The following is a 23,380-nucleotide window of genomic DNA, read 5'->3' as shown; positions in this document are numbered from 1 at the left end:
TAGGTTATCACATGTTTGAAATGCTGGGGTAATCTTCTGTTTCAGACCCATTGGAAATATAACCACTCACAAAGAAGGTCTTAATCTTGTTAACTATCCAGTAATCCAATCTTGAGTTGGATGAGTTCTTCAAAAATTTTGGATATCAACCCCTTATTGGATATATCATTGGCAAATATCTTCTCCTATCCAGTAGGTTGTCTTTCATTTTGTTGGTTTCCTTTGCAGTGTGAAAACTTTTTAGTTTGATGTAGTCCCATTTGTTTATTTTTTCTTTTGTTTCCCTTGCCCAAAAAGATATATCAGAAAAAAAAATATTGCTAAGAGCAATGTCAGAGACTTTATGGACTATGTTTTCTTCCAGGAGTTTTATGGTTTCAAGTCTTATATTTAAGTCTTTAATCCATTTTAAGTTTATTCTGGTATATGGTATAAGAAGGTGGCCTAGTTTCTTTTTTTCTTTTTTGCATGATCTGTCCAGTTTTCCTAACACTATTTATTGAATAGATTGTCTTTATTTCATTGTCTATTCTTGTTTCCTCTGTCATAAATTAATTTACCATATAAGTGTGGGTTTATTTCTGGGCTTTCTATTCTGTTCTATTAATCTATGTGTCTGCTTTTATGCCAGTACCATGCTGTTTTGATTACTATAGCCTTGTAGTACAGCTTGATTATCAGGTAGCACGATGCCTCCAACTTTGTTCTTTCTCAAGATTGCTGTGATATTCAGAATCTTTTGTGGTTCCATATAAATTTTAGGATTATTTGTTCTAGTTCTATGAAAAACATCATTGGTATTTTGATAGGGATTGCACTGAATCTATATATTACTTTGGGTAGTATGGACATTTTAATGATGTTAATTCTTCCTATCTATAAGCAAGTTATATGCTTCCATTTACTTGTATCTTCTTCAATTTCTTTCTTCAGTGTCTTATAGTTTTCCAAGTACAGAACTTTTACTTCCTTGCTTAAATTTATTACTGAGTATTTTATTTTATTTTTTGATGCTATTGTAAATGGGACTGTTTTCTTAATTTGTCTTTCTGACAGTTCGTTATCGGTCTATCAAAATGCAACCAATTTCTGAATATTAATTTTGTATCCTGCTATTTTACTGAATTCACGTATCAGTTTAATAGTTTTCTTTTTGGCAGAATATTTAGGGTTCTTTATATATAATATCAAATAATGACAGTTTTACTTTTTTCCTTTCCAATCTGAATGTCTTTTTTTTTCTTTTTCTTATCTGATTGTTGTGGCTAGGACTTCGATACTATGTTGAATTAAAGTGGTGAAAGTGGACATCCTTGTCTTGTTTCTAATCTTAAGGAAAACACTTTTAGCATTTCACTGTTGAGTATGATGTTAGCTGTGGGTGGGTTTGGACTTTCTTGCCAATATCATCCTTCTAACGTTTTCTGTTCCTTCCCTTTCTTCCTTCCTTTATTAATCTTTAGAGTCTAGCACTGTGTTTTGCACATAGTAGGCTCCCAGAAAAAAATTCAAGTTAAAAATTTAAGTTAAGAGATGAAGTGGTATACTGGATCACTCTTAGTGTCCACTATAAGATTAGTTTTGGTGACATTGTCCCCTGCTGTAATTAGGACATATTTATATATTTGAGAGCTTTTAAGCACATTATCTACTTTAGACCCAAAGAAGTAAAAGAGGGGGGTTCCTCACCCCTTGCTCTTGGATCTCTCATACTGTGCCTACGAGGTTGGGTGCAGACTGAGCTAGGAGCTCAGTGAGCTGATTGCCAGAGTGAGGCATAGTGGCTAATTGGAAACCAGCTTCCAGAACAAGAGAGATACCTTCCCTAGGTTATCAGAGGTGCCATCCTTAACTTCTGCATCAAGCGCATGAGCTAAGGTATTATACTACGTAGCTAATGGACTGGCTTAAGCAGTGTAATGGCCCCAACCCTAAGAGAAGAGCACTCTAGCAATGAGATGTGAGATGAGCTAGGAAAACTGTGCTTACAAAAGCAAGACAATAAAGCAACAGAGAGGGTATAGTGTTCCAATATTCATCCTACTTATCTTCTATATCCAGAAATATCTGGAAACTGGCCTATGTAAAAGAAAGGAGTTCTTGACCTGGCAATAAGACAATGATAGCTTTAAGTCCTTCATTTTTGTTCCTGAACATATTTGATCGGGACGCTGTGTAGGCAGGAGTCTTTTCACTCCACTGTGCTTTACTTTTATCACCTTTAAATCAGATAATTTTTAAAAATATTTTCCAAAGTTCTTTATATGCACTTCATGCATGCACCTGTGGGTATACAGGGAAAGTGCAGCGATTTTCACTGACTGAAGAAAGAAAAATCTCAAAGAGCCCTGTGAACTTGCCCCAGGAATCACTGCCCTCCAAGCCTTTATTCTCACTGCAGAAGCCCTTCCTTTGTGGTTGTAAAACGCACTGTACAGTGTCTCAACAATAAGAACATATTGCACTGTTTTATAACTATTTAATTGCTTCCTCTACTTGGACTGTAGCTCCCACCGAGGGCACAGACTTGTGGCCCTGGCACTTGGCATAGGGCCCTCAATGAGACTACAAGTTAAATCAAATATAAGATCGGAAATGAGGAAACAGAACACTAGCCTCCATGATGCATTTAGCTGGAGGCCAGGGCTCTTCCTTCTGGTTTTGCACAACAGAAAATACATTTCCAAACATCAGTTTCTACCAAAATCCAGACAAAGAATCCAAGCTCAAAGCTATTTACTCTGTAGCTCTATGCCAACTGTTGTAGCAGAATCCATACTCTGATATTGAGAACTCAGTAACAATGCATAAAACATCATTACCCTTTTCGTGAGCAGGTGAGGCAATTCCTCTTCAGCAAGACACTCCTCTGGAATCTTTAGTATGACCAAGAATGTTTTATTTGATGATAACTCAAGTATTTCATTTTCATCTTCATCGACATAAGTTGCTAAAGAGAGTAGAGGGTGAAAATGAAAGAAAAAGTAAATACATCCATAAAATAATAAACTTATTTATTCATTGGCTGTTACACTTAAAAAAGAAAAAGAAAAGAAAAGAAAAAACAATGAGCACTTATCAAGGATAAAGCCTGGAAAGAGTAAGCAAGTATGAGCAGAAATGCTTTCCCGTTTCAGTAGATCAAATAAAGACAGGGTCTTGCCACCATTGTGATAAAAATTTTGTTTATTTTATGCCATAAGGGGTCTCAGATTCCATTGAATATAGACTGGAAAAGGGTCAGCAGGAAGTGGGAAGAACAAGAATTTGTTAAACTGAACCTGCAGCTTAGCTATGTACACAGGTGTCAAGGCAGGTGCTGGGGACAGCCAGGATGAGGGGAGGTGTGGTGAACATGGGTGACGGGGGATAGGGAGTGAGAGCAAAGAATCACCTTCGGTTCTGTGCACATAAGGAAGTGGCATCATTGACCAGAACAGAGTGGTGCCTAGAATATGAAAGCATGAGCCCATGTCTTGAAATCTCCCAGGGAGATGGAGAGTGGACATGAAGTCACCACTCTAGAGTGTCCCACAGAAAAGGAATGTTGACACACTCTGTTTGCAGAAAAGAAACCAAACTGCACTCAGAGCCCCAGGGTACGTGAGGCCTACATTCCTAAAACAATGAGTTCTGTGTGGTTGCTTATGCTCTAATGACTGTGAGCTAACTGATTTTTATGCAATTAGAGCTAAAGGAAAAATACACAAAGTCAGGAGCCAAGAGCTAGAAGCTGGCACTCATAGTACTAATTATACTCCTAGTTCTGCCTAGGCCTCACCGGCTGGGCCCACACAAAGACCACTTCTCTGGCCCTGAAAAAGGTGTGGGCGGGTAGAACCAGATGTTTGGTTGCCGTAGATTTTCCTCTCAAATCCCATGCTTCAAACATAACATATACTGCCTCTTTTACTGGACTTTGAAAAGGCCATAGTGGAATCAATTTAGAGTTTATGAGGGAAGAGCAGGTGAAAAGCAGTAAGAATCTTGGTACTGAGTCGCTGGCAAAGTATGGAAATTTGGGGTATAAGGAGTAAGGGAATGTACACGGAAGGGTTAACAGAGCAGGCCTGAGACTGACAGCTTAGATAGTTCTGCTCAAGGCTGACCTCTCACTGGCCCCTAGAACTTGGGTTACAGGAGGGTTCCCGCCATTTTCTGATAAGAGTGGCTCACTGCACCTCAACTGTTCGTACAAGCAGTATGGCTTATGCTGAACACTTGTTTTTCTTCTGGGAGTCTGGAATTTTAGTACATGCCAGGCAGAGGCTGTCTATGTGACCAACCCCAATAAAACCCTGGTGGACCACATTGCACACACTGTTGTCACAACTCATTGCAAGAGGTGTTAAGTGTGTCCTGTGGGACTGCACCGGGAAAGCACTCTTGGAAGCTTACACCTCGTTTCCTCCAGATTCTCTTCAGATCCTTTTGCTATAATAAATCATAGTCATCTCTACAACTATAGGCTGAGTCTTGTGAATCCTCCCACAAACCACGGAATCTAGGTGTGATCTTGTGGACCCCAAATACAGGGAATTTCCCAGCATCTTTATTTGTTGTAAGTTATTGCATTATTTTGTCTCAAAATAAAGGTCATGCCCTCATAACAAAAAACTAAAAAAAAAAATAGGAAATTGTAGCAAAGCAAGATACTAATAATTCTTTAATGAAAAAGTTTTTCCCCACATATATTATATAGTTGAGGTCTTAATGTAAAGGTAATTTGTATCCTGCTTTTGTTGTTTGTTGCTGTCATTGATTGTTTCTCTTGATTCTTTTGTTGTTGTTAATATATGAAAAGCCATTCTCCATGTGTTTGAAATTCCTTGCAAAGATTATTTGAATGGCTGCATAATGTTCACAACTGGCTTGCCTATTTTCTTAAATCTTTTAGTGTTTTCAGCTTTCCATTGTTATAAATAATGCTGCAATGGATATCTTTGAGCTCTGCATGCACCATGTACATTTTCAAAGTTAGAATCACTGTTTTGGAAAGGAAAAGGGGGTACCAGAGAATGTATATGGGTTTCACATGACTGCTGAACTCAAGGGCTCTGAGAAGAGATGCCAAGTTAGAAAAGAGGGTCTCCAAAAATAGTTCTGAAAACATATGCTTAACTTGCATCATTGAATAATGAATCTGATCTTAGGACAGATTTTAACAAACTGGTATTTGTTAAAATAACAGCAAGATGTTTACCTAGTAAGCAGAGGTTTTATGTCATTAATGAGACTTCACCATGTAGAAGATGTGTTAAAAAAAAAAAAGTTTAAAATGGGAAAAGTCCATTGTAGGTACACAAAATCAGATCTTTGGCTGGAATATAAGAAATGAGGCTGTAGAAGAGACCTTAAATGCCAGATGTTTGCAGGAGGTAATGGAAGAGGTGGAGGTCAATTTGGTGGTGATAGATGGGATGAAAGGGAACCAGGAGAGACTGGAGGCAGGGAAACCAGTAGGCACAAGATTGAGAGAGACAGATTTTGATTGACAGCTGTGAGAAGTACAAAGAAGGGAGAAAGGAAGGGAAAGAGGAGATGGGGGGAGGGAGGGAAAAAGAGAGGAAGGAAGGGAGAAGAAAGCCCAGGACAGTGGGAACAAAGCTGGCTTTAAAAGAAGCCAGACTTAGTTTGAATCCCAGCTCAGCTATTTATTGGCCATGGAATAATTGAGCATCACTTAAATCCCTGAAGCTGTTTCCTCAACAGGTATATCAATGCCTACATTGTAGGTGATGGCAAAGATGAGAACTAATATGTATAAAGTATCCAGCACAGTGTCTTTCAGTAACTGGGTAGTCAATGATGAAAGTTGCTAATCAAGAAATGGTTGAGGAGCATTTGAGATCTTGATCCCCAACACATATCATCGGTTTGGCTCAAATAAACTGTTATAAAAAAAAATCAAAGAAAAAGAGAAATGATAGATAAAACTTGGTTATTACCTAGATATGGGAGAGAAGAAGAAATAAAAAATGTTCCAAAATCTCAAGTCTGGATAACAGGAAGAATACTAGCTACTATATTAAGCATCACGTACAGACACTCTGCTATGCACTTGTAACTATTTCTTCAGATAATCCCAAAGTCAATCCTATGAGATAAATATTAATGTTTTCATTTTAAAATAAAGGCATTGAGGCTTAGAGAAAAGGCATATTTGTTCAGGTCAATTGAGCCTGTCAGTAGTAGTGTCAAGGTACATTTATAGACTCGGATTCAGAAATCATTTATATTTTACCAATGTGGAAACCGAGGCCAAGTGGGTTGAAGAATTTGCCATTTGCCTAAAGTTACACAACTGGATGGTGGCAGAGCTAAAATAATTCTGGTCTCATGATTCACCATAAAACTACTTTATAGTTTACTTTATTCTTTATACTTTAGGTGAACTAACAGGGAATGGGATACACATGAATAGTAGTTCCACATGGATAATGCTTGAGGCAATGATAGGTATTTCCAGGTAAAGATCTCCAGCAAATGGTATGACTAAAACTCAGGGAAACTGTGGGATATGAGAGGATGAATGCTGACTGAGGAGCAAATGAGCAAAAGGGAAAGAAGGAAGAATATGAAAAGTAAGAAGGCTGAAGACAAGTCTCATGCACCACAATGTGGAGGCTGAAGGTAGAAATAGCAGGAGACCTAAAGTCCAGGAGGTCTGTAGATCCAGAAGAGTACAACACAGTTACCAGAGCTGAAGGCTGCAAATAGGGCAGGGGATGGGAGAAAGGCCATTTGTTGGGTTTCATGATTAGGCAATTGCTGGTGACCCTGGGAAGACCCATTTGGAACCTATGGATACAAGTAGTTTAGGAGTCACCAGGAGGCAAGATCCGGGTGCATACCTCTCTTTCTAGAAGTCTGCTGATGAAAGAAGAGAAAGAAAAGTATCTAAATGAAGTAGCAAGAGTCTAAAGGAGATTGCTTTGAATAAGAGATGATACTAGAACATTTGAAGAGGTCCAAGTTGAGAAAAGCTTGAGGATGCTTAGAGAGACATGTAGCTATCTGAAGGTCTACAGTGAGAAAAAGCTGGCAAGGGCACTGTAGACAACACAGGTGAAGGAGTCAGTCTTGGGAATGCATAGAAACATATGAGACTTAAGGGAAAGAGAAACAGGTGAACATGCAAAGAAATTTCAAGGTACTGGGCCTACAAAGTTGCTATTATGTTCCTGCCCTAAGGACCTCGGTAGCTCATAGCTTGCTAATGCTGTCTCTCTAGGATCTTCCCATGAGTCACCCGACAACCGAAAGCACTGTCTTATGCAACCTGTCTGTCTACCAAGACCATGTGATATCATTAAACGTAGCTCTTTTTCCCAACACCCAAGCAAAACAAATCCATTCAGTACAGCATCACTTGGGAAGTCCCTGCTTACATCTTGGTATCACAGCGTCCTTACTCACAGAAAAACCTGTGTTAGAGAGCAAAGGGGGCAGGCAGAAATTCAAAGTGCTGGGCGATATCACATAAGGGTTCCTAGAGTGTTAAATCTGATCACCTTTAAATTATATTTCTAAGCATCCACCTACTTGTCACAGTTTGGTTTTTGTAACATTTAAAATATTTGTCTCCCCTCAAAAAAATAAAATAAATAAAATAAAATAAAATAAAATAAAATAAAATAATAAAATAAAATAAAATAAAATAAAATAAATAAAATAAAATAAAATAAATAAAATAAAATAAAATAAATAAAATAAAATAAAATAAATAAAATAAAATAAAATAAAATAAAATAAAATAAAATAAAATAAATAAAATAAAATAAATAAAATAAAATAAAATAAATAAAATAAAATAAATAAAATAAAATAAAATAAAATAAATAAAATAAAATAAAATAAAATATTGCCCAAACCAAGGAATGTTTCATTATTAAGGTGTTACTCAGTGTCTCTTTTCTCCTTGCTTGGAGCAAATTAGTAAAGAAAGCAGAAACCACGAGGAAGCTTAAGTGATTCTCCAAATTATCCAGAAAGATCACACATACACACACACACAGAGAGAGAGAGAGAGAGAGAGAGAGAGAGACTTTTTTTACTTCACCATTCATACCAAAGAATTTTTAATTCCTTAAGGAGAAGGAGAGACTCCATTAATAACCTTTCCCTAAAGAGCTGAGATAAAACCAGGCTTCCAGACTCAACAGGATTCCCTGGGCTTTGTCCATAAAATTGTCCACTTTAAAAAGATTTCATTGTCCACTATGAGGCCTGGTGGCATGCTAGCCTCTCCTCCATAGTGTGTACGCATCCCTGGCTCAGTGCCTTAAGCTGAGCTATGATACTGAATTTGCCATCACTTCAATGGCATGCCAAAGGCAGAGTGGTGGGACAGCCTACCCCGGGTGCAGGCAATAAGGGGTGCACAGTCTACAGAACATTAATAATAATAAAACCAGCTACAGGTTGCTCTGCTTGCATTCTTAACAATATCAATGACAAGACACACCTCCCACTGGGCACCTTGCCCTGGGTACCCCATTGTCTCTTCTCCAACTAGTTACCCTTTGCATTCTGGGGTACATGTACTGTCCCCTTCTGTGACCACTCCAGCTCCATAGTTACTAACACCACTGAGCCTCGGTCTGAGGACTACAGCGCCCTGAGACAGGAGATTAAGGAGTTGAGAAGAAAGGAAGGAATAGGAGAATGGCACATGTCATTCCTGAGGAACATTACTTCTAAGTGAATTCGGACGGTCATAGGTAAAGCCCTTAACTATCTGACACTGCCCTTTTCCCAAACAGAGCTTTTTCCACACAGTACCCAAAAGTTCTACAAATATTTGATTCCTATCAATGGGTTTGGCAATTAGGCAATAGCTGATTACTGCAGATTGCCAATCCAGAAGTGCCTACAGAGCTGCTCTGGGTGAGGTTGAGACTGTCACAGAGGGGAGTTCTGTCTCCACCCGCTGTATACCTAATGCACTCCCATCATCTACTGTGACTCCCCCATAGGCCCAAACCCCCCAGGGCTGAATGCCAAGTAAAATAAAAGTATTTCCCTAACTAAAAAAAATGTAAACGTTTGAAAAACTTTCTTATAGTATTAACATTTTAAGGACACATTTTTATACCCAAATTGGAAGTGAAGTTTGTACTACCAGTGTTAAACAGTTAGTTCTTCCCTGAATATCATCCTATGAACTTTCATGTCTCCCTGAGAAAACGGTGAAGGAAATGGAATCCCTTCTTCTTCAGACTGCCCTTTGTGATTTGAAGGGGTTGGATAACTTTTTGAGAATGGAAGACAGCTCTTGAGTCTTGTGCTTTAGAATCCTGAATATTAAACCACCCAGATCTGTTGCATCATCCTTTGTTATAGGCCCCAGATGTCAACAGACAAATCAGTCAACTTTCAAGATAGCACCAACTAATTGTGATAGGACAAGACCGTGTGACTCAACTCTAGTTTCCACATCCACATGTGGGAGTTGATGCGAAGAGGGAGTATCAGTGCTTCACACCAAAACTATTGTCTTCAGTGTGATGGAAGAGGTGTAGCACCACTTATTAACTTTTCCCCACCTCAAAACCAGCCTATGGCCTCAAAGAATCATCCATCCCACCTCAACAATGGCCTAAGTAACTAAGTAAACATGGTGTCTGCCCAAGAAACTCACATACTGGAGGCTGGCACATGTTATCAATTTTTTCGTATTTTTTTAGAGACCATAAAACATTGAAACAGGAGCTGAAGGAGTTTGGGGAGGAGGAACAGGAGGTAAATAGCAAACGCAGTTCCTGAGGAAAATCCCAGGGTCCCCTCTGGAGAGACTGGGGGTTGGGGGAGTTCCCTTCTTGCTCTCTTCCTGTGACTGTATTTATTATGGAGAGCCTGACTCGACACAAATCCTTGAGGGACTGGACTGGACCACCCTCAGGAGTATCCCAGCTCCAGAAGAGACCCTTTTCTCTATAATCACTCCCACATACAAATTAAAAAGTTTTCTCCCATCCTGTTTTGATATTGAAATGATTGCCCACTGGAGGGTGCTATGCATCATAAAAATTTTGATACTTATAAAAAATTGGTAACTACCTAAAAGGCTTTAAAATGGTGTGGAAGACTACTTCATGCAGTCATTAAAAAAAGGAAGCTTTCAGATTATATGGTGATCATTTCACAACATATACAAATACCAAATCATCACGTTGTACACTTGAAACTAATATAATGTTATATGTCAATTATACCTCAATTTTAAAAAAAATTTAATATGTTCACAAATAATTTTTAATAAATTGGAAAAATGATCTCACTATGCATTAAAATTCTAAAGGTAGACCACAAGACTATAAAAAAAAATGACCTCAAATTATTTTTAAAATGCAAGTACAAAAAAGAAAATATAACAAAGTAGTAATAATATGGATGAGTTTTATGGGTAACTTAACATGTATTTTTCTATTCACAATAAATAATTTTAAAATGAGAGAATGTATGTAAAATATATAGTTAGCATCATGTAATTTTTTATTTTGTATACACACACAATATAAATACAATAAGCAGTTATTTCCAAAATAAGTTTGTATAATGATAGCTTATGTATACATGGTTCTATAAAGTTTTTAAAACTTTCAAATATGTTATTCATCATTTTATCATAATGATAATATGCTGGGTATATCAAATGAAGCACAATAATTATTTTTACTAAACCAATTATAAGAAAAAAATGTCAGGCAGGTTCAGAGATGCAATAAAATATAAATTAGTGTTTAAATAAGTTAAAAATTTAAGAAATCTTCAAGATCCAATGGGCAGAGTATAAAGTAAAACATTGATCTCCATACTTCTCCTGGAGCTTACAAAAGAAACAACAAACAAGAATCATATACGTCTCCCACTCATATAACATATTCCAAAACTGTTTTAAATTCAAATTATAAATAATAAAATAGTAATGAATATATCTTCCATTTCAGTGTAAGTCATAGCATTAAACAATTTTCTTAAAATTCATCAACTTAGTCATGTTTAAATCCTCTTACCTTTAATAAGAAAGAAGCTTGTAATGATCACTGTAATGAGAACTAGGAAAATGAAGACCATCCACAGTAGACACTTTCTGATCAATTTCCTATTACAGGAGCTCTGAGGGCTTTTTGGATTAGCCTGGAAAGCAAAGGGATACTGTGAGGCAGTCATATGGTTTTAACAAGCATTTTTGAATACTTAGTATGGGCCAGTGACAGAGAAATGAAAGCAGAAGGATCCCGACCTCAGGGGACTACATTCTGAGTCAAGCTTACAAAAGGGTAGAGTGGAACTTCACAAAAAAATTAGCAAGAAAATGCGCCAGGGGTTCTGAGGTGGGGAGGACAGGCAGGATTTTGAAGGATGGACAGAAAAAAGCCTTCCAAACACAAGAAAGGGTAGCCTCGGTGTTGATTTATAATGGAAGTGGCCAAGAGATTCATCTGACTCATAAGATTAGAAAGAAAGTAAGCCTGGAGCATATTCGAGAGGGTTTTTAATGCTGCCAGAGCAGTTTGGACTTAATTTGGCATGTACTAGAGACTTGTTGAAAGTTCTAAAACATAAAAGCTGAACTGAAGATTAAAAAAAGGATATGTAGTTTAGAGTAGACATACCAAGACAAAGCTAAGAAGCTACTGCTGTGGCCTAGACTCTATCTAATAAGGGCCTAGGAAGGGAAATGAAAGGAAGGAAGGGAGAGACACCAGGAAATAAGCTATAATGGACGTAGTGAGGCACAGTGTGGGATTAAATAATTATAGTCAACACTATTTTATTTCATCCTAACAGCCTTGCAAGGGAGGCATTAGCCCATTTCAAAGATGCAGTTCAGAGAGAATATGCAGGACTAATCTCTGCTGAGTGTCACTGCAAAGCTGGCATGCTCTCTCTTTTGTCCATATCCTCCTGTGTCACTGTGTAGAGCTCAGGTTACCAGCAAAGCTGGCTGCCATGGAGCTGCCTTCACTCGCAACACTGCAATCTGCCCCTAACCAAGTTTTCATGATTCTTCGACTTCCCACTGAGCCATCTGATAATTTCTGCATGGAGACCATGGGAAACAATGGAATATGATGAGGGAAAATTGTGTTTCTGTATCACGATTCCAATCTCCATTATACCACTTAAAGGCAGGGTGATGATCAGCGAGCTACTGAAACTCCCAGCCCCAATGTCCTCAACTAGAAAAAATATAAATAATAAATCTAGCTCACAGGGCTATTGTAAAAACTAGAGGTTATGTACATTAAGCCCTTGCTAAACAAATATTAAGACCTCAACAAATGGACACAATCATTACTGAGTGTTCGCCTATTCCACAGAGCAGCAGCAGGCACTTCCAGAGGCTTGTCCTCAAATTGATATCTTGTTCACTTTCTCTCCTATCGTGATTTTGGTGGCGACCATCAGAAAAGGAAACTATCCAAATAAGGACTACAGTTCAGACTTTCTCAGTGAGAGATTCCCAAGCCGAGCTATATATCAGAATCACCTGAGAAGGAACTGAACCTATACCTAGGGGATCAGACTGTAGGGAAGTGGGAGCAGGCCCTGGCTTATAATTTTAAACCTCCCAAAATGAATCAACTGCTTTACTAGGGTTGAGACCTCTGGTCTGAAACCTCCTCACTTTTCAGGGGCCAGGCCAAATCTCTCCTTTCGTAGAGGTCTCCCCATCATCCCACCTATGTAGAGATGTCTCAATATATGAGCTGTCCACTCAGGCCATCTGCCACTGCCTTGTCTGGTTTCGTATTCAAATATAAACAGATACTGGCCTTATCGTCCTAGGTAAAGTGAAACCACATAGAGGAAACGTTGATTCTTAAACTTCTCTGTTCTTATATCCTACACTTGTGCATCATACAGGTAACAGGCACTTGATAAATGTTTGTTGCTGAGTCACAGAGGGCTCCAAACTTTTTAAAAATGTACTTTGATAAATTCTAAAGTAGAGGTCACACTTTGGAGTGCCCAAGAGGCCTTTACACTGGCTCTCCGGGTCAGGGGTGAAGAAACAATAGAGGCCCTAAGACTATCTGGACAGAGGAAGACCTTCTTGAAGTCAGTGTTTCTGGAGTCCAGGGATAGAGCCACATCTCATCCCCACCCAAAGACTGATAACTGCTCCAAAGCCACCAAAGGCAAAGGCTCAGTAAAGCACGTAGGAAAAGAAGTCCCAGTATGAGGAACCTTTAATTTCTCAGGGGACAGAACCATATCTTCCTATTTACAGAACTCCTAAGACACATGCCATTTTAGTTCTTATATAAGAAGCAGCCAGACCCTAAAGATTAGTACAAAATGAAAAAGTTGTGAGTCTCAAATAAGTCGCAGAATGAGCATCAATGTACCTCTTTGGCCTTTTGTGCCTTCACTTATGCTGTCCCTTAAAGATGATAAACCTCATACCTTGGTAGTTTGAGGAGGCCACTACTCTGTGACTTCCTGGGGGAACCCAGTTCAGAATTACACAGCCCTCGGCTATAGGAAATGCTTCTTCTTGTCCAGCCCAAACCTGCCATCTTACAGCCTGGTTCTCTTCCCTGTCCTGTCATCAGCCCTAGGGCAGAGACCACCATCCACTGCATGATTAATCTTCACAGACTTTAAGCCATCATAAAATGGTCTGCCAGCCACTCCCAACCCAATAATACAGAACAGTGCTTCTCAGCTGTCTGCTCATTAGAATCAACCAGGGAATTAGTATTTTTTAGAAGTGTCCCTGGGAGATTCCACTATGCCCTGAGGGAAGAAGGTCTCTGATAGTAGGTGTGCACTAATTGTGCAGTCTGAGTCTCCCCTCAAAACCCATCACAGAGACACGTGGCCTCCTTCACTGGTTTCTTTATCCTCTCTTGCTCAAATTTTAAGTCATGAGAGGAGGCCACAGGCAGGTTATCCTGCAGGATGCCGTCCAGAGATTTTTGCAAACTGATTTTACATTCTATGATTGCATTACATAGCTCAAGAATTTTTTGTTATTCTTAACAATCCTCAGATATTCACATCCCTCTTCACATAAGAGTCCAAATATATGACACAAGGTCTTTAAACAATGGCAGGACTATATATCTCTTGGATACAAAAAGTTTTTTCTCTTTGGCTCAATTAGGAACTGGTATTACATAGACCTAGGAAAATTTTCTTAGCATGTAGGAAAATCTGTACTTTATAATCTTCATTGTGGGATTTAATCCACTAGTTGATCCAAGCACAAAAGAGCCAGTTGATTCTTGTCCGAAATTCTGAACTACGCATAGCAATAGGGCTAATTTTTAGCTTGCTCATTCATATAAAGTCTTGCCTGCCTTAAAATTATCAATGTACTGGATTATTACTGTCATAATGATGTTACTATCCCTTAAAATGTCCCTAGACCTTCTATTTGGAAACAGAGTAATTTATTTTTCACTTTAAACTTAACTATATCACCATGTTTACAGTGCCAGCAGGCAAAGTGAAGTTCAATGGCTTATATTCCTTTCCCTCAAGCCTCAAATCTAGATCAAAAAAGGGAAAAAAGTTCTTTCCAACATCTTTGTATACTCTCCCTGATCGGCTTTTCCAAGCAGAGACAGAGCTATGACATGGGACATCTTCTTCTCCATGATCCCCAAACTCTTCCCTACTCCTCACCCATCTACCAACCCATCTGCAACTCCCTCATTATTCTAGACATGCTACTCAACTGAACAAACTTCTGTAAGTTTACAAACTGACAGAAATTAGTAATATATAATTTAGATAGTTACACATAAATGAGTATAAATTATATATTAAATTTATGTATTTAAATTATACATTGGTATATCTCTAGCTGTATAAAAACAAAACCAAACAAAAACCCTGAGTTCAAATCTCAGAGCCACCGTTAACTGAACTCAAGTATTTTAGTAACTCTTTTGAGCCTCAGGTTCTTCATCTCTCAAATCAGAATATATACTGACACCTTCCTCAGAAATTTGCTGTGATAATTAAATACATTTATGTATGAGAAATATTTGGCATAGGATAGGTACAAAATATATGGTTAATAAAAATACATGGACTTAAGCATACATAGAAAAATTGACAATCTTAATATATAGTTTAAGGAGACTGCTACACAAAATTCTTAAGAGTCTGAATCCTGTGTTTATGATAGCCAACGCTTTTAAGAACTCTACATTAATTGACTTTTCTTTAAAAAAAAAAAAAGCCTGATTTTTATTAAGTAGTTTTTTTACACAACCAGCTGTCATTTGACTGAAATGGCTGAGAATCCAATTTAAAACACAGTTCAACTTGTTGCATAAAACCAAAAAGAAAGATTAACACATTAGACAAGGGGTTTTTTTTTTTCCTCTTTTTTCCTCTTTGTAAAGTTTTTCCCATTCAAGCATTTCTAGAATGCCCTCCAAGTGCTCACATAACCCTTCACCTTCATTCCATTTGGTCTCTCACCACAGGTTTTCTATTCAGTGACCTGCAAAGCAAACTCACAGGGAAGCCTAGGATATCCGTATATACCTGACTAAGGAGGACATAATTACTGTACTATGTAGATGCTAAGCAATTATAAAATACTGATATCTTACATGTGTTTGGCATGTTCTTCTACTCAACTGTTTTCAGCAAAGTATTCCCGGGCCTCACAGAGAAGCCAGGTGAGCCACATTACACAAGCACCATTGGACAATTGGGAAAATACAGTCTATATCACCTTGCCCTAGGATGTATCTTTTAGTGGTGAAGCTGACACTAGAACTCAGATCTCTGGATTCAGTCTCAAACCATGGTGTCTTTGGGGTGTCTTGGGTCTATCTAACATGAATCTCTGGATTCAGTCTCAAACCATGGTGTCTTTGGGGTGTCTTGGGTCTATCTAACATGAATCATGCAAGTATTCCCAGTTCCCATTCCTAAACACTTCTTTGGAGGACTGATACAACAAGTCCACAGTGTGGCCACTTGAACAGGGATCAGACTATCTTCCTCCAACTTTCATTCTTCTGTGGTGCTCATCTTTCACTGACATATAGAATAACAAATTACTCTCCAGGGTGCTTATATGTACCTATAAGAGCAGACTTTACTGTATTTCCATGACTCAATGTGGAAGCAAAAGCAATGTTTTCACTGTTTGAATTCCCTGCTTATCCCTGAAATCAACAGAAAGATCAGGTTAAAATACACACACACACACACACACACACACACACACCCATATGGATATGGAGTTCCATGTATACAGTAAACCTCAAGTCAATCTTAGAGGTTAATCATAAGGTAGGTGGCTGATAATTCAAAGTCTCTCTGTTTTATAGGCATTTGATGAGAATGAATAATGCTCCTGTCACTGCTAGAGCTTAATCAGAAAAGATTTCAGTCTAAACATCCCCGAGGACTTCCTTAGAGATTGTGATGAAGCAGAAGCAGCAAATGAGGTACAGTCTAGTTCTTTGGGATAAGAACTTTTAAAATTATTTCCCTTTAGTTGAGCAGGGAAAGTTCTCGCCGCGCTTCTCGTTCTTGCTTCTTTTTCTACTCTCCCCCATCTCTCTTGCTGTGAAATCAAATGGCCAGACGGGGAGAAGATAGAAAGTGCGTATCTAGCGGATGCGCACCAGGCTGGGTGATGGTGGGCGGTGGATGAGAGTTAGAAAGAGGGTGGACGGTGGGTGGAAGTGGAAAAGTAGTAAAGAAGACAGCGAAGAGATCCTGAAGAAAAGGAAACGACTCCATCTATCACTCTAGTTCTCTCAATTTAAAAAAGAAAAACTAAATTAAAAGTTACAGGATTTCTTTTAAACCATCTCTTTCTCTGGAGATTCCCAGAAGCGAGGAGCCACACACCTCTCGGGTACGATTCCTTAAGCTCCATGGGGGCCAGAGGGATCTGAGGGGTCTGAGGGTGCGGGTGGGGGTGGGGAAGCCGAGCTCGGGCTGGAGAACATTCCAGTGTCCGCTCCTTTGAGAACTTTGCAGCTCGCACCACCCGCGCTCGGCGTCGGTGGCGCGGGCAGAGCTGGCTGGAAACCGGGCACTATTCGGGTGCCAGCGCCGGGTCCTGGCGGGAAGTCCGGCTCCGAGAGAGCTCGGATGACGCCGCCAGCGCCAAGGAAACCTTACCTGGGCTGGACCCGGCTCGGCCGAAAAAGGGATGACCTGGGCGGCTCCATTGAGAGGCGTCTCTTCGTCCGGATGCCTCTCGAGCTCTGACAGCTCTAGCTCGTTTCCGGGCGATGGGGACCTGGCCCCTTCCATAGACGGCGGAGGAGGACTAAACAGCCCTCCAGGAAGCGGGAGGCACACACCCGAGGGTGCAGAGTCCGAAGCAGCCTCCCGGGTGTCTCACTCCACCGCCACCCCCAGCGGGCGGGGCGGAGGAGACCTCAGGCGGCGGGCAGGCGGCGGGCGGGGCAGCTGGCAGGCGGGCGGGGGAGGCTCCCCTCGCTCCGGCTGGCTGCGGTGCCCTCCGTGGGCTCCCGAGCAGAGCAGAGGAAGGTGGTTTTTCTGGTTTGTTCAGGGCGCTGCCTGCGCTGCACTGCCTTTCCCTGTTCCTGAAGATCCAAAGCAAAAGCTGAACCGAGGGCTTGGTTGGGTGGAGGGCTGTGACACTGATGGCCTGGCAGCGCCATGCCACGGAAGAAGATTACCATTCCATCTCCAGGGGCTGTTCCTGGGACTTGACCCAGCTTTCACCGCTTAGCAGAAGTTCATTCATTTAATCAACAAATAACTATGAAGCAGCTTTTGCGTGTCAGGCATCACGGGAGATTCTGAGCATAGGAAGACAACTACTAAAACACACGAACACCTTCCTTTAACAAGTCCAACGGCAGGCATAAATAGACAGTTATCAGTGGAGGAAGGGACTGCAGGCTCTGGAGCCAGGCTGCCCAGGTTAATCCCTTTTCATAGGGTTCCTCACTGTGAGACTTGAGGCTTCATCACTCTGTGCCAGAGTTTCCTCATCTGGAAAGTTGGCCTAATATTAGTTCCCACCTCATGGAGCTGTTGCCAGGGTCAAAAGAGTGGATGTCAGTAAAACAGTCAGAACAGTGACTGACACATAGCAAACGTTCACAAACATTTATGAAAGGCTATCTACCTTTAGGAAGAGGAGTCACAGACAACCCCTGCCCCTACACACACACACACACACCCTGAGGGAAAAGTATACACACCGACACAGAATCCATAGTTCAGAACTTCTGGTTTCATGAGCCTGGAATTATGTTTGCTAAGCTTGGTGGTGTGTGTTGATCCTCTTGAGCTTCTGTTCAGAGCAGGCTTACCTGCCTACTTCTCACACCTGCTCCCTACACACACATATATTGAGAGTCCTTTGCGGTGTGGACAGGATGCACATAAATAAGCTCCGCTTCAGAAGATTTTGACTTATGTCCAAAAGTCTGGCACCCTCAATGCCTACTATTCAGACACTGCCTAGATATTGAGTCTCTAGTTGTCTAATACCTGCTATCAGATCATCTGGACTTTGGATTCTGTCTGCTTATTGGTTGGGGTCCTGCTAACTGTAGCCATTCAGCTTCTGGCCTACACTGACTTCTGCTTTCTCTGCTTTTCTCTGTTAGAGGCAGATCCTGCAGGAATCAGGCTGCATTCTCAGCTGGGAATTTGGAAGAAGCTTTTTAATGAAAGAGCAAGGGTTAAGGGAACCAAGAAAGGTGCTGAGATACCCAAAGACTAGCAACAGTAGAAAGCCACTAGCACCCCTTGGACCACTGAGGAAGGCCTTCCTGATAGGATCTGTAGTCCAGAAAAGTTGCAGCCACTGTCAGGACTGCAGCCCAGCAGGGTTGCAAAGAGGAATAAATACTCTGACCTCTCTACCCTGTCTCCTGTCTGTGACTTCTTTTGGAAACTGGTGATGAACTTTGGGGATCAGCTTCCTGGGGCTCAGAACAGAGAATGAATCTGGGATGCAAAGAGAAAAGAATCTTTCCCTACAATAATTGACATCTAGTGTTCTCTCTCAGACATTCAGTGATCAGTTGACCCCTCTGGTCTGACCAGATTCCTCTTCCTGGCGGGCCCATTCTATTGCCACTCCCACATCTGCATATATAATGTTTCCTCTGCTTGGAACATTTTTCCTCCCACTCCAGACCAGCGGACAACACCCATTTATCTTTAAACCCTAGCTGAAACATACTTTCCTCACTAAACCTTCTCTTACTCCCTTCCTCTACCAAAAGTTCTCCACATTCTTCTCTGCTACCAAGACCCATTGTACTTGTGCTACATATGTCACAAGTACAATTTAATTTGACAAGTAGTATTGAGTGCTTGCTATATGTCAAGCATTCATCTGAGTGCTTGAGATATGTCTGAAGAGATAACTAAACAAAACAAAATCACTGCCATTGTGAGGCTTATATTTCATGAGGGGAACAAACTTAATAAATAATGTTTCTAGAATATTGGAAGGTAACATGCTGTAAACAAAAAAGTAAAGCAGAAGGTGGGAGGTTAGAGTACTGAGTGGTGAAAGTTGAGGGGAGGGGAAGAGTTGCAATTATAAATAGGGTGATCAACTTAGACCTCATTAAGAAGGTGAAATGAGTCATGGAGATGTATGTACAGCGTGGTGACTATAGTTAATAACAATGTATTGCATATTTGAAAGTTGCCGAGAGTAGATCTTAAAAGTTCTCATCACCAGAAAAAAACATTGTTGTAGCTATGTATGGTGATAGATGTTAACTAAACTTATTGTGGAGACCATTTCATAGAAATATCAAATCATTATGTTGTGCACTTGAAACTAATATAATCATATAAATCAATTATGCCTCAATTAAAAAACATTGAAATATGAACAGAGTTAAAAGTGCAAAGGAGTGAGCTGTGCAGATTTCCGAAAGGAGAGGAAACTCTAGGACAAAGGACCTAATACTAGAGCCTGTTTGAATTTTACTGTCTGAGAATCAGTGAAGAGGTCAGAATAAATATGAACAGTAATTCTTTTTCCTGTCTGTCTCTTTTATTGTTTAAACTCTTTGAAGTATCTGTATATCACCATTACTTAGCTCTGCATCCAGCACAGTGCCCTGTATAAGTTTTCATTAACTTGAATAATATTCTCAACAGTGATGGTTTGCTAGGCCCAGGGCCGGAGACCCCAACGAGAAGCACCAAAACCTCTTAAACCTGGACCCCCATCCTTACCCAGGGCTCAGGCAACCTTTCTCATAGTTCCCTTGTTGACTGAAGGATCTCAGTCTCAATGGGAGATTTCCTGTCGTGTCAGAGGTATTGTAGCTACCTTCCCAGCCTGGTTTCTCCATGAACAGATGCCTAAAATCTCCTTTGCTCCCTCAAAGGATGGAAAAGCTACTGCTTCCTGTCACAAACTCTCTTTAAATCACACCTCCTAATGCATTCTGAGTATTGTAAAGCAAGGTTTATGTATTATATGATCTAGACTACATTTCCAGAATTCCATAAGCCTAATCCTTGTACATGATTGACATCTATATGGTAGTATAGGTTCTGAAGATAAGCAGTTAGAACACTCACGACCTGGGTGTCCTTGGGCAAGTTGTTTAATGTCTACAAGCTTCCTCACTATAAAACGATTCCCACCCAGTAGAGTTAGAAGGATTAAATGAAGTTATTAAAGTAAAGCATTTATTCTTGTGTCTGACAAATAGCAGACTCGGTAAATATTCTCTTACTCTCTACGACCCTAAATATCTTTGTAACAAATATCCAGCAGCTTCCACGCGTTTAGCGTCCAGCAATAACCCTTGGTTCAATGTTATTTTTTAATATTGATTTGTGTTCCTGTCCTGTCACATTTTCTTGATCACTGACACTTGTTGACATCTCCCAATATTACCTGAACTACTTACATTTTTACTTGCGACCTAGTCCTGATTTCTGATAACTGCGAATTTCTTAATCTCCAGACAGCCAACCTAAAATGTAGGTGAGTATCTCAGCCTCTACTTGAGAACTTTTTTCATCCTGCCAGTTTGACTCCAAATTGAGGATTTGGAACAAGTTATAAAGAAGTGTTTCTCCGTGGAGGTAGAACCGGGTTTAGATTAAACAATTCTCAAGGAAAGTTAAAGATTAGCGAATGAGGAACCAAATTCTACCTAGATTTATTTTTGCAGTTTTTTCAAAATCTATTTCTATAGAAGTTGCTTTTTAATAAATACTTCTTTAAACTTGTTTTTTTCTTAAAAAAAAAAGTGTATTGTACTTGTACAAATAGTTCTTTTAAATACAATTTAAAATTATTGACTCAATTAGTTCAGTTTGTTCAAGGAGTCAAATGTAAATAACATTAAAAAATTAAAACATCTTGTTGCCACGGCTTGCTGACTAGTGTAAGATTTTCAATTTTGCTTTCCTTGTTATAGTACTTGTTCTTTTTTCTTCATCTCCTTTAGGAGAAAATAATTTCCCAGTTACCGAATAAACCAAAAAATAAAGTAACATCATCAAAGTGACATTACCAAAGCACTAAAGCATCTCATTACCTTCAAATAGATCTCTGTCTCTTGAAAACACGAGTTTGTACTCATGTGTTGTCAGATGGAAAGCAGTTCTACTCTGAACATTAGTAATTGGGTTAGTCACTCAGGCTAATCAAGCAGAAAACAACTGAGAAATGGTTGGTTTGGATGTTTCATTTTGCAGTTTTCAAGGCATTTTTGAAGAAAGGCATGAGTGCCTACAAATTCTTCCCAATAGTCTGGCACATGGAAATGCTCCTACCTTGGTATATAGTAGTTATTCCATTCTGTCAACTAAACCAGTCTTGGGATTAGCCTCTATTCATACCTTTGCAAGAATGAAGTGGCTATTTCCATGTAGTGCAGGTTCTACAGGCATCTTGGCCAAGATTGGCGTTGCTCAACCTTTTCTACATCCCTACACTGATGAGGAATATGGTACACTCAATTAGCACCCACAAGTGCTTAGAATGGTAGCATCTATGTGTTATTTGAAAAACTCCAACTACTGAATCTAATACATCATGCCAGCCCTCATTTATCTCCTAATTGAGATCATAAACTCATTCAAGGTTTTGGTGTATTTTGTTGAATAGCAAATTTTTTCCTTAAAAATGACCATAAGTAAAAAGTACAATTCACTTTGTACGTAGGTCACAGCAACACCAGGCAAAATAAACCTAGGTTTTAAGAACAGTTATCCTAATTAGCTCTTCTACACAGTGGACTCAGTAGCTAAGTCCCCTTTAGTGAATTAAGTGGTACACTTGGCCCTCTAAATTGCACTATTCCATAGCCAGTTTATTGAATCCTTAGAGACCTATTTAGAAAGATATTCTAGTCCCTAATGTTTTATCCTCTATTTGAAGAAAACAGTCTTTCAGCAAATCAAAATATATTTGGTGAACTGGAAAATATTCACTATTTAGGGAAATTATATGCAATTCAGTCTTTCTATCTGATCTAGAGGATGACATCTTTTGTTCTCTCTCCTTTTACTGTTACATTTAAGATTTTCTGAGATCCTATAAAAAACATTTTTAATCGTCTGGGCTCTACTTAGAAATATCATTGTTATTACTCTTTGACCTTGTCCCAAGGAAAATAAATGATATCATTCTTCTCCTTTCTGCTGTTTTCACCTATTTGGTTGTATTGTTAAGTCTGGCTTCCGTTAATGAAAAGATTACTCTAAAGGTCAAATGTGAAACCTTTTAAATTAAGACAAAAACAACTATGCTTGATATTATAAGTCCTATTTAAAAAAAAGGACTTGGCAGTTGCGGTTTTATAAAGGAACCAAAATCAAGATAATAGTATTTCTTGAAAAATTCATTTTCAAAATAATCATTTAAAAATTACTGACCAGAATTACCACAATTTCCTTTAATCCCATGCAAGTGCTTTCAATCCAATTACCACAATGCTTCATTCTATCATTGTAGTGAAGATTAATGTCAGTTTTGTTGGTTGGTTGATTGATTTCTCTGAACACAATATTGATACATGCCATGGCTGAAGAAAGGCTATGATATGGTTCTACAAAATTGAATTGGAAAGCAACAATATAGGTAGTACCTCTGTTGATAACTGAATTTAGCCCCATTTCCATTTGTGAAGAAGACATTTTTGTGTGTTTAATTTTATTAGAACACTAATAAAGAAATAAGAAATTTATGGAATTTCTTATTTTATTATAATAATTCTTATAATAATTTAAGTGTGAATATCTGAGCATCTCTTCCATTTCTTATCTTCTTTTAGAAGCTTAGTTCATGACATTACTTTAGATTTCTTCTATTCCTGAATCGATGGCCCTCTGATGCTTAAGAATAAATACAGCTATATCTTTGAGGAATTGTTTATGAAATAAAATGCATCTCTCTGTTTTTCAA

The 23,380-nt window shown here is 39.2% G+C and overlaps 1 protein-coding gene across 2 annotated transcripts in view; it reads right to left on the bottom strand.

Moving 5' to 3' along the window:
* CUNH3orf52 (chromosome unknown C3orf52 homolog) overlaps positions 1-17,508 on the bottom strand; it is a 30,720-nt gene extending 13,212 nt beyond the window's left edge. The window contains exons 1-3 of one of the 2 annotated variants that reach the window (XM_039856826.1): positions 17,122-17,508; positions 11,019-11,142; positions 2,823-2,950 (exon numbers count right to left, since the gene is read on the bottom strand). In XM_039856826.1, coding sequence (XP_039712760.1) covers positions 2,823-2,950; positions 11,019-11,142; positions 17,122-17,256 — 387 coding nt within the window. In that variant the 5' untranslated portion in view covers positions 17,257-17,508. The remainder of the gene's footprint in view (positions 1-2,822; positions 2,951-11,018; positions 11,143-17,121) is intronic. The other variant, XM_039856827.1, reaches the window with a different exon arrangement.
* Between the last annotated feature and the right edge of the window lie 5,872 nt (positions 17,509-23,380).

The sequence above is a fragment of the Pteropus medius genome, unplaced genomic scaffold, assembly GCF_902729225.1.
Source record: "Pteropus medius unplaced genomic scaffold, Ma_sr-lr_union100, whole genome shotgun sequence".
NCBI lineage: Eukaryota > Metazoa > Chordata > Mammalia > Chiroptera > Pteropodidae > Pteropus > Pteropus medius.
Note: the sequence above shows the minus strand (reverse complement) of the source record. Positions and strands in the feature narration are given on the sequence as shown.